A 19,597-nucleotide genomic window follows, 5' to 3' on the forward strand; every position below is an offset into this window, starting at 1 on the left:
CTCCGCGATGCTAAGGCTGTGAGACTGCTCCTGGTTGCTGTGCTTTGTGTCTGTGAACTTTACAGCTATTTACCCTGTTAAAATGATGAAGTGAATACTGAGGCTTTGGGTCTACTCTGGGCTGTTCCAGGGATTTGGATCTAAAGACTCAATTTGGTTGGGAATGCTGTTGTTGTTGCTTGCTTCTCTTGTTTATATGATTTGTTTTGGTGTTTCTTTTTCTCTTTCTCTGTGGGCACTGGGGAGTTGGTCTCATTTTCTTCAATTGGGTTCTTTGTGACTGCCTGTAAGCAAACAAATCTCAACGTTGTATAATTGATACATTCTTTGATTATAAATGCATTTTGAAACTTTGATATTTGAAACTTAACCCATGATCTCTATTTGTCAATCCACCCAGCCTCAGTGGAAAAAACCTGTTTGTATTTACCCTATCTATACCCACCATTATTTTGTATACCTGTCAAATCTCCCCCCCAAACTTCTACGTTCCAAGGAATAAAGTCCTAACTTATTCAATCTTTCCTTATAACTCAGATCCTCCAATATCCTTGCAAATTTTCTCTGCACTCTTTCAACCTTATTTACATCTTTTCTGTTGGTAGATGACCAAAACTGCACACAGTACTCCAAATTGGGCCTCACCAATTTCGTATAAAACTTCAACCTAACATCCCACTCCTGTACTCAATATATTGACTTAAGACGACCAATGTGCCAAAAGGTTTCTATATGACCCTCCCTTACTGTGACACCTCTTTCAATGAATTTTGGACCTGTATTCCCAGATCCCTTTGTTTTTCCACACTCCTCAGTGCCCTACCATTCTCTGTGTAAGACCTGCCCTGGTTGGTCCTCCCAAAGTGCATCACCCAGCACTTGTCTGCATTAAATTCCATCCGCCATTTTTCAGCCCATTTTTCCAGCTGGTCCAGATCCCCCTGCAAGCAATGATAGCCTTCCTCACTGTCCACGACACCCCCACGCTTGGTGTCAGCCGCAAATTTACAGATCCAGTGAATCATATCATCAACCAGATTGTTGACATAGATGACAAACAACAACAGACCCAGCACCGATCAATCCCTGCGGAAATAAATTTTCAACACAAATTATAGTTCAAAAATAGTAGCAAAGCATCCAGCTCCTGGCATTAATATAATGAAAAGTCCTCTTTCGAAATTACTTACATCTTTCTTGCAGGTAGGTGACCAAAACTGCACACAGTACTCCAAATTAGACCTTACCAAAGTTTTAGACAACTTCAACCTAAGCATCTCCTGTACTCAATACATTGATTTATGAAGGCCAATGTGCCAAAAGCTTTCTTTATGATCCTATCTACCCATGACAGCACTTCCAATGAATTATGGACCTGTATTCCCAGATCCCTTTGTTCTCAGTGCCCTACCATGCACTCCTAATCCTGGTGTCATCTGCATATTTACTGATCCAGTTAACCACATTATCATCCTGATCAGTGATATTGATGACAAACAACGGACCCAGTGTTGATCCTGTGACACTCCACTAGTCACAGTCCTCCAGTCAGAGAGGTAACCACTGTCTGGCTTCTCCCACAAAGCCAATGTCCAATCAATATACTATCTCATCCTGAAAGCCAAGTGTCTGAACCTTTCTGACCAACCTCCAATGTGGGACCATGTCAAATGCCTTGCTAAGGTCCATGTAGATAACATCCACATCCACTGCCTTGCCTTCATCAGCTTTCCTGCAGATCTCGGACAATCTCACCTGGTCCAGGAACACCACTGGGATTGTGAAACGGGCCCAGCAGAGATTGCACTTTCTGAGGAAGCTTAAACAAGCATCACTCCCCACTAACATCTTAACTACATTCTACAGAGGCGTGGTTGAGAGTGTGTTGACCTTTTGCATCACAACCTGGTACTCCAGCTGCAGTGCTGTCGACAAAAAAGCCTTGCAGAGGGTGGTTAGGGGAGCAGAGAAGGTTATTGGGGTCTCCCTACCTTCTGTCCAAGACCTCTTTCAGAGTCAATGCCTCCAGAAGACACGGTACATCATTAAAGACCCCTCACACCCTCTCCATGAACTGTTTGTTCTTCTGCCATCAGGCAAACATTACAGGAGCATCAAAACTAAAACCACAAGGCTACTAAACAGCTTCCTCCCATAGGCAGTCAGACTGCTAAATAGCTGCTCCACCTGACTCTGCTTTTGGACACTTTTAACTTGCACTGGACACTTATAACTTGATTTTAACTGACATGTGACTGTTGTGTTTTACTATTTATTGTTATGTTTATTATTTAGTGTTGCATTTGTTATGTTATGATTGCACTGCTCCTGGGAAACGTTGCCTCATTTTGCCCTGCAGAGCTGATGTACGGTTAGAATGACAATAAAGTCTTTTTGAATCTTTGAATCTTTGTATGAACTACAAAGAGAGGTTGGGCAAACTCGGATTGTCTCTTCTGGAGTGTCAGAGGCTGGGGGGTTGTGGGGGGGGGGGGGGTACCTGACAGAAGTTTATAAAATTATGAGAAGAGTAGATGGGGTAGACAGTCAGTCTTTTTCCCAGGGTGGAAGTGTCAAAAACTAGAGGCTGTAGCTTGAAGGTCAATGGGTAAAAGTTTAAAGGAGATGTGCAGGGCAAATTATTTTACAGAGTGCCAAGTGTCTGGGCTGCCAGGGGTGGGGGAGGCATTTAAAAGGCATTCAGGCAGGCAGAAGAATCTGCAGGGAATGAAGGAATATGGATCATGTTCAGGCAGAAGGGATGAGTTTGATTTGGTATCATGTTCAGCACAGACACTCTGCCTCAGGGCCGGTTCCTGTGCTGTACTGTTCTACGTGAAAATCCCGTGGGTCTTGACAGAGTGTCAATTGTTCAAAGTTCAAAGTCAATTTTATTATCAATGTACATAAATATCACCATATACAACCCTGAGATTCATTGTCTTGTGTGCTGCCCTGCAATTCTCTAGAATAGTAACTATAACAGGATCAATGAAAGATCAACCAGAGTGCAGAAGACAACAACTGTGCAAATGCAAATAAATAACAAGTACATGAGATAATGAGACAAAGTTATTGAAAGAGAGATCATTGGTTGTGCGAACATTTCAAGATGGGACAAGTGAAGTTGAGTGTAGTTATCCTCTGTTGTTCAAGAGCCTGATGGTTGAGGGGTAGTAACTGTTCTTGAACCTGGTGGTGCGAGTCCTGAGGCTCTTGTACCTTCTACCTGATGGCCACAGTGAGAAGGGAGCATGACCTGGTTGGTGGGAATCCCTGATGATGGATGCTGCTTTCCTACGACAGTGTTTCATGTAGATGTGCTCAATGGTTCAGAGGGCTTTTCCCATGATGTACGGGGATGAATTCGTTACTTTTTGTCCAGTTTTCCGTTCAAAGTCATTAGTATTTCCATACCAGGCTATGATGCAGCCAATCAATATACTCTCCTCTACACATCTGTAGGAGTGTAAATGTTAGAAATAGAAGTTTGTCAAAGTTTCAGATGTCATTCTGAATCTCTGCCAACTGCTGAGAAAATGGTACAGGCGCTGCCAGGCTTTCTTCAGAATTGCATTTACATGCTGGACCCAGGACAGATCCTCTGAAATAGTAGCACCCAGGAATTTAAAACTGCTGACCCTCTCCACCTCTGATCCTCTGATGAGGACTGGCTCATGGACCTCTGGTTTCCCTCTCCTGAAGTCTGTCATCAATTCCTTGGTCTTTCTGACATTGAGTGAGAGGTTGTTGTCATGACACCACTCAGCCAGATTTTCAGTCTCCCTCCTGTATGCTGATTCATCAACACTTTGATTTGGCCTGTGACAGTGGTGTTGTCAGCAAACCTGAATGTGGCATTGGAACTGTGCTCAGCCACACAGTCATCAGTGTAAAGCAGGTAGAGCAGGGTCTAAGCTCACAGCCCTGTGGTACACCTGTGCTGATGGAGATCTTGGAGGAGATGTTGTTGCCAATCCGAACTGACTGAGGTTTACAAGTGAGGAAATTAAGGGTCCAATTGCACAGGGAGGTATTGAGGCCAAGGTCTTGTAGCTTATTGATTAGATTTGAGGGGACGATGGTATTGAATGCTGAGCTGTAGATAATAATGAACATCCTGATGTCTGCATCTTTGCTGTCCTGATGTTCCAGGATTAAGTGAAGCGTCAATGAGATGGCATCTGCTGTAGACCTGTTGCTCCGGAAGGCAAATTGGAGTGGATCCAAGTCACCTCTCAGGCAGGAGCTGATATGTTTCATCACCAACCTCTCAAAACACGTCATCACTGTCGACGTATCTCAGTGCAACTGAGCGATAGACATTGAAGCAGGTTACCATGATCTTCTTAAACACCAATATAAATGAAGCCTGCTTGATGCAGGTGGTACCACACACTGCCAAAGCAAGAGGTTAAAGAACTCAGTGAACACACCAGCCAGTTGATCAGCATTTTAGTACATGGCCAGTTACCCAGTCCAGTCCAGACAGTTTCCTGGGATTCACCCTTCTGATGGCAACCCACACTTCAGATCATCGGATCATCGGGGGATGTGGGAGTTTGCAATGGTTCCTGCATGTTCTGATCATCAACGTGAGCAGAGAAAACACTGAGCTCATCTGGAAGTGAAGCTCTGCTGTCTCCCATGTCGCTTGATTTAACTTTATGAGAGCTGATAGCATTCAAACCCTGCCACAGCTCTCGAGGATCCCATCGTTGATTCAAGTTTGGTTTGAAACTTCACGTCAGTGTCTCCAGATCTTCTACCTCCTCCTTGATCTTAACGAGAGGAGGGCATACTCTGGGTGATGGGGGGCCTTAATGGTCAATGCTGTCTTTTTGAGGCATTGCCTTTAAAAGATGTCCTGCATGCCAGGGAGGCTGGTGCCCATGATGGAGCTGACTGAGTTTGCAACTTTCTGCAGCTTATTCCGACCCTGTGCAGTGACCCCTCACACCAGACGGTGAAGCACCCAGTTAGAAAGCTCTTCACAGTGCATCGGTAGAAAGTTGTGAGTGTCTTTGGTGACATACCAGCTGTCCTCAAATTCCTCAAGAAATATAGCAGCTGTCGTGCCTTCTTTGTAATTGTATCAAGATGTTGGTCCAGGATAGATCCTCAGAGATGCTGACACCCAGCAACTTGAAACTGCTCACCCTCAGCAAGCTGTTTACTGTTTACCTGTGCTGCACACTACATGCACTCTGAATTGTGTTTTATTAATGTATTTGTGGTAATATTTTGTTTCCTGTGCTGTGAGTGATATGTGTTTTGTGGGTGCACCGTGGTCTGGAGGAATATTTGTTTCATTTGCTTGTATTATGTACAGTCAGATGACAATAAACTTGAACGTGTCCTATTTAACTGAAGACAATTTTAACTCTTGTAGAGTCAGTTCACTCTACAATACATGTGACATTCTGTTACCTTTTCTGATTACTTGCTGAACCTGAAATTGAGCCAGTTGCGAATGATATCCAGTAAACCCAGCTCCCTCTGCATCTGCAGCCTCTCCCTATTTCAATAATACGCTCCTTCGTTTTCCCTGACAAAATGAACAATTCCACATTCTGCCACCTTACAACTCCATTTGTCAATGATTTGCCCATTCTCATCACTTTTGACCCTCCATATGTCCTTATCACAATTTACTTTCCTACTTATGCTTGCGCCAAATTTAACCACCATATCATTGGTACCTTCATCTCCCACAGCAGGAACATTACAGAAAATTATGAAAATCTCTGTTCCCTGAACCAAACACAGTGGCAGCCCACTTTTACATCCTGACACCCAGAAAAGACTGATAGAAAGGTTGCGAGTGGTGGTAGAAATCTTCTGAGGTGTATATATTTCAATGCTAGGAGTATTGCGGGGAAGGCGGATGAGTTGAGGGCGTGGATTGACACATGGAATTATGATGTTGTAGCTATTAGTGAAACTTGGCTACAGGAAGGGCAGGACTGGCAGCTTAATATTCCAGGGTTCCGATGTTTCAGATGTGATCGAGGCAGAGGAATGAAAGGTGGGACAGTAGCATTGATGGTTAGGGAAAATATTACAGCAGTGCTCAGGCAGGACAGATTAGAGGGCTTGTCTACTGAGTCCTTGTGGGTGGAGCTGAGAAACAGGAAAGGTATGGCCACATTAGTGGGATTGTATTACAGACCACCCAATAGTCAACGAGACTTGGAAGAGCAAATCTGCAGAGAGATAGCAGGCAACTGCAGGAAACATAAAGTTGTGGTGGTAGGGGATTTTAATTTTCCATACATTAATTGGGACTCCCATACTGTTAGGATTCTAGATGGTTTAGAGTTTGTAAAATGTGTTCAGGAAAGTTTTCTAAATCAATATATAGAGGGACCAACTAGAGGGGATGCAATATTGGATCTCCTGTTAGGAAATGAGTTAGGGCAAGTGATGGAAGTCTGTGTAGGGGAGCACTTTGGTTCCAGTGATCATAACACCATTAGTTTCAATTTGATCATGGACAAGGATAGATCTGGTCCTAGGGTTGAGGTTCTGAACTGGAAGAAGGCCAAATTTGAAGAAATGAGAAAGGATCTAAAAAGCGTGGATTGGGACAGGTTGTTCTCTGGCAAAGATGTGATTGGTAGGTGGGAAGCCTTCAAAGGGGAAATTTTGAGAGTGCAGAGTTTGTATGTTCCTGTCAGGATTAAAGGCAAATTGAATAGGAATAAGGAACCTTGGTTCTCAAGGGATATTGCAACTCTGATAAAGAAGAAGAGGGAGTTGTATGAAATGTATAGGAAACAGGGAGTAAATCAGGTGCTTGAGGAGTATAAGAAGTGCAAGAAAATACTTCAGAAAGTAATCAGGAGGGCTAAAAGAAGACATGAGGTTGCCTTGGCAGTCAAAGTGAAGGATAATCCAAAGAGCTTTTACAGGTATATTAAGAGCAAAAGGATTGTAAGGGATAAAATTGGTCCTCTTGAAGATCAGAGTGGTCGGCTATGTGCGGAACCAAAGGAAATGGGGGAGATCATAAATAGGTTTTTTGCGTTTGTATTTACTAGGGAAACTGGCATGAAGTCTATGGAATTGAGGGAATCAAGTAGTGAGATCATGGAAACTGTACAGATTGAAAAGGAGGAGGTGCTTGCTGTCTTGAGGAAAATTAAAGTGGATAAATCCCCGGGACCTGACAGAGTGTTCCCTCGGACCTTGAAGGAGACTAGAGTTGAAATTGCGGGGTCCCTGGCAGAAATATTTAAAATGTTGCTGTCTATGGGTGAAGTGCCGGAGGATTGGAGAGTGGCTCATGTTGTTCCGTTGTTTAAAAAAGGATCGAAAAGTAATCCGGGAAATTATAGGCCGGTGAGTTTAACGTTGGTAGTAGGTAAGTTATTGGAGGGAGTACTAAGAGACAGAATCTACAAACATTTGGATAGACAGGGACTTATTAGGGAGAGTCAACATGGCTTTGTGCGTGGTAGGTCATGTTTGACCAATCTATTGGAGTTTTTCGAGGAGGTTACCAGGAAAGTGGATGAAGGGAAGGCAGTGGATATTGTCTACATGGATTTCAGTAAGGCCTTTGACAAGGTCCCACATGGGAGATTAGTTAGGAAAATTCAGTCGCTAGGTATATATGGAGAGGTGGTAAATTGGATTACATATTGGCTCAATGGAAGAAGCCAAAGAGTGGTTGGTAGAGAATTGCTTCTCTGAGTGGAGGTCTGTGACTAGTGGTGTGCCACAGGGATCAGTGCTGGGTCCATTGTTATTTGTCATCTATATCAATGATCTGGATGATAATGTGGTAAATTGGATCAGCAAATTTGCTGATGATATAAAGATTGGAGGTGTAGTAGACAGTGAGGAAGGTGTTCAGAGCCTGCAGAGGGACTTGGACCAGCTGGAAAAATGGGCTGAAAAATGGCAAATGGAGTTTAATACAGACAAGTGTGAGGTATTGCACGTTGGAAGGACAAACCAAGGTAGAACATACAGGGTTAATGGTAAGGCACTGAGGAGTGCAATAGAACAGAGGGATCTGGGAATACAGATACAATATTCCCTAAAAATGGCGTCACAAGTAGATAGGGTTGTAAAGAGAGCTTTTGGTATATTGGCCTTTATTAATCAAAGTATTGAGTATAAAAGCTGGAATATAATGATGAGGTTGTATAAGGCATTGGTGAGGCCGAATCTGGAGTATTGTGTTCAGTCTTGGTCACCAAATTACAGGAAGGATATAAATAAGGTTAAAAGAGTGCAGAGAAGGTTTACAAGGATGTTGCCGGGACTTGAGAAACTCAGTTACAGAGGAAGGTTGAATAGGTTAGGACTTTATTCCCTGGAGTGTAGAAGAATGAGGGGTGATTTGATAGAGGTATATAAAATTATGATGGGTATAGATAGAGTGAATGCAAGCAGGCATTTTCCACTGAGGAAAGGGGAGAAAAAAACCAGAGGACATGGGTTAAGGGTGAGGGGGAGGAAAGTTTAAAGGGAACATTAGGGGGGGCTTCTTCACACAGAGAGTGGTGGGAGTATGGAATGAGTTGCCAGACGAGGTGGTAAATGCGGGTTCTTTTTTAACACTTAAGAATAAATTGGGCAGATACATGGATGGGAGGTGTATGGAGGGATAGGGTCTGTTTGCAGGTCAGTGGGACTAGGCAGAAAATGGTTCAGCACAGCCAAGAAGGGCCAAAAGGCCTGTTTCTGTGCTGTAGTTTCTATGGTTTCTATGGTTTATGCCAACTGTCTTCTTCCTGTTTTACATTCTCCACGATAACCTCTGAGATGACACCATAGTAAAAGTTCACTGGAAATCTAAACACACCAGATCCACCTTTACCCACAGCACGTTATTACTGCAAAAAGAGGCAAATAAATAGATCAAACATGATCTCCCTCTCACTAAACCATATTGACGTTTACTGTTTTAGGTGTCCTGTTATTAAGCCTAATAATTAAAATCTCATTTGTGCTCTCATGACCTGCTAAATCTTTATACCTCACATTCCCTGACCCAGTTCTACAACAGTTTAGTCCAGATGCATTTGAAATTTCTTCACTTCTCTGACTCTTTTCGTGTGAACTCCTGATCTTCATCACTCCACCACTGGTGTGTTTGCTTTGATTTACCACAAAGACCAAACTCTGAGTCTCTCTGTCTGAAACTCTCCACTTGTGCTCCTCTTTTCAAACCGAACTCTATGTTCAGTCCAGGGTCACCTGCATCATCATTGTTCCCTGTGACTTGCTGACATATTATTTTGCAATTTGCCTCTGAAGCTTCACAGTACTTTTCATTATATTAATGCCAGGAGATGTAGATTTGCAACTATTCTTGAACTATAATCTGTGTTGAAAGTTTAATTGTGAAGTGGAATTCCAGGAAGTTCCTGAATGAGGACATGAGGAAGGAATAACAATATTTTGATGTTTTATAAGCTGGAAAGGAACTTGGGGGTAAAAGCCACAGAGCTGAAAGCTGCTGTTGAATGAAAATGTTGTTGTAAGTATCCAACAGAGACACAAGGGAGACGAGTCCTACCCCTTCCCAACCTTGTCACTATCAGGATCATGGGGGAAACTTTCCCTCGGTCCTCAGCTCCAAACTGATTTTGTGTGACATTGAAGTTGAACACAATGTGAAACACAAATGGATTGAGTCAGCCCCTCTCAGGGTCCCTTCTATTAAAGACCCTCCGGAGTCAGTTCAGAGACAATTCCCAAATATCTCCAGGCATTCTGTGTCACCGCAAAACATCAGCTCATAACTGGAATGAACAGGACAACTTCACCCAAATGTATAGGATTGGAAGAGTTGGGACAGGGTGTTGATAATTCAGACGAGATTTAATTTGATATCTTTTTCTTTTGAAAATATGTCACATTTCACTTGCTTGAAAATTCATACCAAGTGTGTATTAAACAATGACAGATACCTTCCAGTAATTCCCAAATCTCGGTCACAGATGGAAGAAAATTGATATAAATTGAAGAAAGCTGCAATCCTACTATCATCACAGCAATCACTACAAAGTCCAGCGGTGAAAGGCCTGCAATTAAAAATAAATCAAATAAGCAAACATGTAACAAAACTCCAGAGAAATGTCAATGAACACTTCCAGTGGTTGCAACAACCAAACTCTTACACTGATGTCCCAGTGAAGGGAACTTGCCAATTCCCACCCAGTGTGCCGACCTGTGACCCAGACCTGCACCAGCAAACCCTGTATAGATTAACAAGACACTGAACTGCAATGTCAGGCAAGAATGAATCATTCACGGTGCCCAATCTATTTTCCACGTGGGTCTCCAGTCCAGTTTTTACACGTCACCTGCTGCCAATTTCTGCACTGGCTGCTCCCTCTGGTTCCAATGGTCAGACCTTAGAGCTCATTATGGTCCATAGTTTCTTTGTCAAAACATCCACAACAGTTGATTATGGAGAAGCCCATAAATTTCACAGAAAGTTGCTGAAATTTTCATTCCAATTCTGACCAGTTTCCGTACAGTCTGCTGTTCATAACTGGAGCTCGATACCAATTCTTCACTGGTGGAAATACCTCACTGGCTGCTGTCAGTGTGAATACAACCTAATTTCCCTCATTTCATGATGTGGTCAACAGTCCATCAGAGAAGAAAAAGCTGTACATGGCATTCATCGAACACTCAGACATGTCAGTCACTGTCACCAGCTCCATCACTCCAGATGTTTGTGTTGGAACATCAGATGGTGAACAGAGGAAGGAAACAGGAGTGTTTCTGACAGCTGCTTTGACTCTGCACATCTATTCACTGATGTACATAGACTGAACAATTCAGACAAATTCTGTGAATGGGAGCCACTGTGAAAATCAACTTTAACTCTGCCCACCATCTTGGTGAATCTTTTCTGCACTCTTTCTAGTCTAATCACATTCTGACAGGCTACATCACTGTCTGGTATGAGGGGTGGGGATAGGCTACTGCACAGGACCGAAAGAAGCCGCAGAGGGTTGTAAGTTTAGTCGGATCCATCCTGGGTATTAGCCTACAAAGTACCCAGAACATCTTCAAGGAGCAGTATCTCAGAAAGGCAGCGCCATTATTAAGGACCTCCAGCTCCCAGGCCATGCCCTTTTCTCATTGTTACCATCAGGTAGGAGGTACAGAAGCCTGAAGGCACACACTCAGTGATTCAGGAACAGCTTCTTCCCCTCTGTCATCCGATTCCTAAACGGACATTGAGTCCTTGAACACGAACTCACTTTTTTACCATATAATATTTCATTTTTTACATGATTTTTAATCTATTCAATATACATATACTGTAATTGATTTAGTTATTTATTTATTACAATTATAATTTTCTTCTATATTATATATTGCATTTAACTACCGCTGCTAAGTTAACAAATTTCACGACATGCTGGTGATAATAAACCTGATTCTGATTATGTAATATTCATTTATGTAATATTTATTTATGTCTGCAAGATTGGAACAGAATACTCCAGGTGTGGCCTGACTAAAGATAGTACAGTTGTAACGTGACGTCCCAACCTTGTACTCAATGCCCTACCGATGAAGGCAAGCATCCTAAGTTAATTACCATCTGCCATTCCTATGCCCACTGACACAGATGATCTTGGTCTTGTTCTATACTTAGACAATAACTTTCTTCACTGTCCACTATCGCACCAATTTTGCTGTTGTCCATGGATTTACTGATCGTGTCACTTACATTTTTGTCCAAATCATTAACGTGAATGACAAACAACAGGGGACCGAGCACCAATCACTGCAGTACACTATTTGTCAGCCATTGCCACCTCTGCCTCTGACAACCAAGCTAAATCTGCTTTAGTGATGCTGGTTGTGAGAATTGTTTTCTTCGATACTGGTGAGAACTTTGTTGCTCTTTAGGAAATAGCACCAGGTGATCCATTATGTTCTCCCAGGGAACATAAATGGTTGCTTGGTTTCATGTCTCATCCAAAGGCAGAGGTGTACTGGAGTGTTAAATTATGAGAGATTACACAGATTAGAACTGCATTCCCTGCAGTTTACTCAGGTGTAATTGGAGTTTTCAAGGTATTAATGGTACATAGAAGCTACTTCCACACGTTGGGACTGAGAAACGTTACCACAGAAATTCCCTTACAAAGCACCGTTCTGATTCAGTGTTTTACTTTTTCCAGAGTGGAAATGCCCTCCACAGAAATTCAATAGTGTGCTGTGTACAGTGGTCATCCTCACACCCTAATGGGGTTTCCACATCCCCAACACTGGTGATGTCATTCCCTGTGCAACATCCTCCTGTCGGGAAACTGCAGTGTCATTAGACTGGAACTTGGAGATGCTCCTGACTACCCGCCATGGTCTCCTCTCAGTGAGTAAATGTAGCCTCAGTAACACCGTCTGAAATCCCCGTCACTTGTTTAAATGGCCAAGACCAGACTTCTGAAAATGCAACACTTCCGTCGCACTGGTTTACGCTACGTGGGTCCTGTAGTTACTCCCCTCAGCTTGTCCTGAGAGGGTGATATTGAGCGTCCCACTGGAATTTCTTATGATGGTAACTGGGCAGAGACTCCAGGAAACTAACCCAGAGACAATAAACTACTGGTCTCTGTGTGCTGACACTGTGATATCATTTAAACCTCAATCAAATCCAGCACATCAGCAGCCCCTCGGGATTAGGGTTGATCTGTCTTCACCTCAGTACCACGAGTTCTGAAGAGAATATCATCATTATTATTATTAAAATATTATTTAGCTGCATCATTCCAGAATAATAATTACTCTGTTCTCCTTAACATTTGTGTACAAGGAAAATATATTAAGCAACTTTGAATTAAACAATTGTGAATCATAAGAGTATTGGTCACGTACCTGCAACCACAAACCAATACATTATCACAATGTACATGGCGATAAGTGACAAAGTATTACAGATCCACAGGCTTAGAAAATAAAATCTGTATCCCAGACGTCCTGTGGAGAAATAAAAAAAAATATGAAAGCCATTAACAATGCACAGTGATTATGACATTGGAGGCCATTCTGGACATCAATCAATGCTAGCTCCCCAGGGAGCAATCACAATCCCACCATTGACCCACTTTAACTGTTACTCTCTCACCCCAGTTGTTACCAATGGCAAACACTCCATCTCATCTCAATTCTAGATTTAGTGTTGTGCAATGAACCGGATTTGATCAGGGACCTCGAGGTAAAGGAGCCATTTGGAGGTAGTGACCATAATATGATTGTTTTAATCTACAATTTGAGAGGGAGAAGGGAAATTCGGAAGTGCCAGTATTACAGTTGAACAAAGGAAACTATGGTGCTATGAGGAAGGAGCTGGCCAAAGTTCAATGGAACAATACCCTAGCAGGGATGACAGTGGAACAGCAATGGCAAGTGTTTCTGGGAATAATGCGGAAGGTGCAGGATCAGTTCGTTCCAAAGAGGAAGAAAGATCCTAAGGGTAGTAAGGGGAGGCCGTGGCTGACAAGGGAAGTAATGGAGAGTATAAAAATAAAAGAGAAGAAGTATAACATAGCAAAGACAAGTGGGAAGCCGGAGGATTGGGAAACTTTTAAAGAGCAACAGAAGGTAACTAAAAAGGCAATACGTGGAGAAAAAATGAGGTACAAAGGTAAAGTAGCCAAGAATGTAAAGGAGGATAGTAAAGGCTTCTTTAGGTATGTGAAAAGGAAAAAAACAGTTAAGACCAAAATTGGGCCCTTGAAGACAGAAGCGGGTGAATTTATTATGGGGAACAAGGAAATAGCAGACGAGTTGAACAGGTACTTTGGATCTGTCTTCACTAGGGAAGACACAAACAATCTCCCAGATGTAATAGTGGCCAAAAGACCTAGGGAAATGGATGAATTGAAGGAAATTTATATTAGGCAGGAAATGGTGTCGGATAGGCTGTTGGGTCTGAAGGCTGATAAATCCCTGGAACCTGATTGTCTGCATCCCAGGGTACTTAAGGAGGTAGCTTTAGAAATTGTGGACGCATTGGTAATCATTTTCCAATGTTCTATAGATTCAGGATCAGTTTCTGTGGATTGGAGAGTGGCTAATGTTGTCCCTCTCTTCAAGAAGGGAGGAAGAGAGAAAACAGGGAATTATAGACCGGTTAGCCTGATGTCGGTGGTGGGAAAGATGCTGGAGTCAATTATAAAAGATGAAATTACGGCACATCTGGATAGTAGTAACAGGATTGGTCCGAGTCAGCATGGATTTATGAAGGGGAAATCGTGCTTGACTAATCTTCTGGAATTTTTTGAGGATGTAACTATGAAAATGGACAAGGGAGAGCCAGTTGATGTAGTGTACCTGGACTTTCAGAAAGCCTTTGAAAAAGTCCCACAGAGGAGATTAGTGGGCAAAATTAAGGCACATGGTATTGGGGACAGAGTACTGACATGGATTGAAAATTGGCTGGCTGACAGAAAACAAAGAGTAGCGATTAACGGGTCCCTTTCGGAATGGCAGGCCGTGACCAGTGGGGTACTGTAGGGTTCAGTGCTGGGACCGCAGCTGTTTACAATATATATTAATGATTTAGATGAGGGAATTAAAAGTAACATTAGCAGATTTGCCGATGACAAAAAGCTGGGGGGCAGTGTGAAATGTGAGGAGGATGTTATGAGAATGCAGGGTGCCTTGGACAGGCTGGGTGAGTGGGCAGATGCATGGCGGGTGCAGTTGAATGTGGATAAATGTGAGGTTATCGACTTTGGTGGTAAGAACAGGAAGGCAGATTATTATCTAAATGGAGTCAAGTTAGGAAAAGGGGAAGCACAACGAGATCTACACGTTCTTGTACATCAGTCACTGAAAGCAAGTATGCAAGTACAGCAGGCAGTGAAAAAAGCTAATGGCATGCTGGCCTTAATAACAAGGGGAATTGAGTATAAGAGCAAAGAGGTCCTTCTGCAGCTGTACAGGGCCCTGGTGAGACCACACCTGGAGTACTGTGTGCAGTTTTGGTCTCCAAATTTGAGGAAGGATATTCTTGCTTTTGAGGGAGTGCAGCATAGGTTCACAAGGACTGTCATATGTCGAAGATTGGAGCGACTGGGCTTGTGTACTCTGGAATTTAGAAGGCTGAGAGGGGATCTTACTGAAACATATAAGATTATTAGGGATTGGACACGCTGCAGGCAGGAAGCATGTTCCTGTTGATGGGTGAGTCCAGAACCAGAGGCCACAGTTTAAGAATTAGGGGTAGGCCATTTAGAACGGAGTTGAGGAAAAACTTTTTCAGCCAGAGAGTGGTGGATATATGGAATGCTCTGTCCCTAAAGGCTGAGGAGGCCAAGTCTCTGGATGCTTTCAAAAAAGAGATGGATAGAGCTCTTAAAGATAGTGGAATCAAAGGTTATGGGGATAAGGCAGGAACTGGATACTGATAGTGGATTATCAGCCATGATCACAGTGAATGGTGGTGCTGGCTCAAAGGGCTGAATGGCCTACTCCTGTACCTATTGTCTATTATCTCCCCAAATGTAAAAGACTTAACAGTAAATGTCCTTTTTTAAAAAAAATTAAGTGCAATCATGACCAATAGCCAGATCATAAATGCTGATCAAGTCAACTAGTTCTCAAAGAGAACTCTGATAGGCCAATAAAATGGTTCACTACTGCTCAGCGATAGAACAAAAAAAAATCATGTGTACAATTAAGAAACGTTGAACAATAGTAGGAATGATGATGATGAGGTCTGCTAGAGAGAGACAATTATACACATACTGTCCTCCATAATTCAAAGAGATTGAAGGATAAGGTTGCAGGGTGACAAAACGTGGCAGGAGCACTTGGAACTAAAAACTAATCCCTACCGGGAGAAAACAGCACCTGTTCTTTCTGCACTGTTCTCCAGCAGCCTAAAGACTAAGTCCAGCCAGAACATAACTCACAAGTGCTCTTGAAAGTCAGGTATTAACCCTACCTACCAACAACCAAGCATTGCCATCCTGGTCCCTTTCATGATAGCTTATGAAGAAGCCTGTGACTTCCCTCCCAGAGATGATAGGTGTTTGTGCACTCAACTCTTGAAGGCTTGGACCCCATCGTTGCAGATGTTTCCAACCACAGCATCTGGAAGGCTGTTCCAAATTCTGATAGCACAGTGAAGCTAGCTTCTATTCAGTGTGCAGGTTCTCGCATCAGGAATAGAAACAGCATGAGCAGGCATAGATAAACTTGTTCTTGTGGTGCGCTGTCTCTCATAAGATGAAGGCAGCATGGTGCACAGGTCTGCAGGGCTGTGGCTGGTTTGCATTTTGTATAGCACAGTAGCTGCGTGAGAACTGTTTTAAACCATCAGACCCAGCTGCACCTGATTCAGCATCATCGATCTTCCTCCCAATCATTAAATTATTTGTTCAAAGTTTAACCAAAATTGCAAGAATAATCCCTGATTTACTCCTGTCTCTGAAATTTTGCTTCCAACAACATGATAGATGCCCATCGATGGGTGTGACTGAGACTGTCCACCTGCCTCTGTGGTTCCCACCCATCCCTTTGCCCACTGGATCGATGTTGCCAAATGTTCCTGTTGCCCTGGTGTTGAAATTGCATCTCTCTCTCACTGGATTCTGTCCCATCTCAGTTCTAATTTCAGTTTATCTACAAAGCCACTATGTGTCTGTGTCAGCCTTCGTGTCTGTGGACTCACTTTCATCAACTTCAGTTCTGAATATTATTTGTTTAATTTTATTGTTTGCATTTTTTTCTACACATAGGGTGTTTGACAGTCTTCTTTTTAATGGGTTCTGTTGTGTTCCTTTGTTTTGTGGCTGCCTGTAAGGAGACAGATCTCAATGTTGTATATCATATACATACTTTGATAATAAATGTACTTTCAACTTTGATGTACCATCCCCATTCTAATCCTGCCCCTTCTTGTTCAATTAATCTTATTCACTCCAACTCCTCTTCCAGGGCAAATGTTAACTGACATTGTTAATGGTTCCTTCTCCTCAGATATTGATCCTCCGACTTTGGAATCTCCCATTGTCACCTCTCTGCATTTAAATAAAAGCAAAATCCTGCAGCTCAGCCATGGCAACGTCACTGTCTGGTAATTCAAATCCATCCGGTTGCCTGGTGACTGGAGCTGAACACAATGCCTTGAGTATGTCCGAGACAATATAGTGACTGGAAACCCCCACGTGTTGAGAATCTGAAATACAATCAGTGGCCACTTTATTAGGTACACCTGTATACCTGCTCATTAATGTGAATATCTAATCAGCCAATCATGTGGCAGTAACTCAATGCATAATAACATGCAAACATTGTCATGAGGTTCAACTGTTGTTCAGACCAAACACTAGAATAGGACAGAAATGTGATCCAAGTGACTTTGACTGTGGAATGATTGTTGGTGCCAGATGTGGTGGATTGAGTATCTCAGAAACTGCTGATCTCTTGAGATTGTCATGCACAACAGTCTCTAGAGTTTACAGAGAATGGTCCAAAATGCAAAATAAAACATCCAGTGAGTGACAGTTCTGAGGCTGAAAATGTTTTGTCAGAGAATGGCCAGACTGTATCAAGCTGACAGGAAGGTGACAGTAATTCAACTAACCACGTGTTATAACAGCGGTGTGCAAGAGAACATCTCTGACAGACAACATATTGAACCTTGAAGTGGATGGGCTACAGCAGCAGAAGACCATGAACACACACTCAGTGGCCACTTTATTAGGTACAAGGAATAACTGAGTGTATCATAGAAAATGCTGTAGGTACTCAGCAGTACAAACAGCATTTGTGTAGAGACTTGATGTTTCTAGTCACAGAGAGGAGTGAGAGAAATCCTGAGAAATACAAGAGAGAAAGAAAAACAATGGTGTACAATACACTGTAGTTGCTGGAAATCTGGAAGAAAAAAGAATCCTAGATTTCCATTTCTGTATTTGTGGAGAGTGGAAAACAGAGTTATGGTTAGACACTCTGATCTTGTGTCAGAAGTGGTCAGTTCTAACATAAACTGTAATGGCTGGTTATCTGAAATTGATGAATTCATTATTGCAGCTCTTGGGACTCAGTGTGGAATAAGGGATGCTGCTCCTCAATGGGCTTTGCTGGAACTGGAGAAGAGATTAAAGACGGGAAATCAGAGAGAAAACTAAAGTGATGGGCAACTGGAAGCTCACTGTTATCCTTGGTGTTCTGCAAAGTGGTCATACAACCTGCAATGGTTTCTCCAATGTGCAGGAAACTGCTGTGACGACACAGAATTTTCAGTACAAGTCACTCACTGCTTTACCTGGAGGGGTTATATGTGTGCCAGGAATGGGGAAAGGGAAGAGGTAATAAAGCAAGTGTTGCATCTTCTTTGGTTCTGGGAGACAGAGGTGTTCCATGTGGAAAACTACATTGGAAAGAGAGGTTCTTTGAAAATAAACTTTTACAAACACCCAAGAGAAATTGCCACTGAATCTGAAAGAAAGAGCCACATGTACTGTACACTCACCAGCAGGTCTGAGATACAACTGCTCAAACCCCCTGACACTAGATGGAGAGGAGAACTCCTTTCACAACTCTGCCGCATATGTGAAAGAGGTCCTTGTTTCCAAAGGCACAGCCACCATCAGGATGAAAGGGCATCTTTCCCTCAGTCCCACCCCTAAACAGACTTGGTGAAAACATGAGTGAATGAAGACAACACTTTTCATGGCCACTTCTCCCAAATATCTTGTGCAGTTTGGTCAGAAGTGACTCCAGGACTGTTTCAGGTATTCCGTGTCACTGCAAAGCACTTCAAAACTGGGACAAAATGGGCAATTTCACCCCACAGGTCACAGTGACAGAGGGGAAGTGGGGGCAAAGTTGTTAGTGGTGAATTGATTTCCCACATTTTCCCTTGTTTATTTTAAAGTTCATTCAGGTTTACTGGGTGGTGCCTGAAAGTTCATTGAAGAGCAAATTAATCAATGACAGATACCTCTGAGGGTTTTCCACCTCCACTGGTCCGGCAATATGGCTGAATGAAGAGATGGTGCAGAAATCACCTGTCCTGCTGTCAATACAGCAATCATTATAATGTCCTTGAGGGAAAGCCCTAAAATTCAAATTAAATTCAAATCATTAAACATCTATTGGGCAGTGAATGACAAACGATGCAAAAACCATAATGTTCCATAATTTCCTGCTGAGAAGGGAATGTTCCAACCCCGGTCTAATCTCACTGATCTGTGACCCAGGCTGACACCAAATGACTCTACTCTGAGAATCATTAATCACAATGCATCGTTATACCAGTCAAGAATGGATTATTCAGATTCATTTATTTGTCAGATCTATATCACAACATACAATGAAATGTATTGTTTGTGTTAACAACCAACACAACCTGAGGATGTGCTGAGGGCAGGGCAGACTGCAAGTGTCACCACACACTCTGGTGCTACTTTCCAGCTGATGTTAGGGGCTGCTACACAAATGCACATGTGGGCAGTTTGTTCTAATTGATCGGTGAAGTGCATTATCTGCCTATTTATCCCATCCCAAGAGTCGGAAGAATGAGAAGAGCATACAAAGGAGCCAATTCTAAAAGGGTTACACCAACAAGAGATTTGTAGAAAGGGTTACAAAA

General features: G+C 42.6%; 1 protein-coding gene across 2 annotated transcripts in view; it reads right to left on the reverse strand.

The window, feature by feature from the left end:
* The window catches only part of LOC140198137 (uncharacterized), a 204,226-nt gene that overhangs the window by 115,716 nt on the left and 68,913 nt on the right, over window positions 1-19,597 (reverse strand). For both annotated transcript variants that reach the window (XM_072259095.1, XM_072259096.1), the window contains exons 6-8: window positions 18,947-19,063; window positions 12,865-12,966; window positions 9,930-10,043 (exon numbers count right to left, since the gene is read on the reverse strand). In XM_072259095.1, the coding sequence (XP_072115196.1) occupies window positions 9,930-10,043; window positions 12,865-12,966; window positions 18,947-19,063 (333 nt within the window). The remainder of the gene's footprint in view (window positions 1-9,929; window positions 10,044-12,864; window positions 12,967-18,946; window positions 19,064-19,597) is intronic.

This window comes from Mobula birostris, chromosome 5 (genome assembly GCF_030028105.1).
Source record: "Mobula birostris isolate sMobBir1 chromosome 5, sMobBir1.hap1, whole genome shotgun sequence".
Lineage (NCBI taxonomy): Eukaryota > Metazoa > Chordata > Chondrichthyes > Myliobatiformes > Myliobatidae > Mobula > Mobula birostris.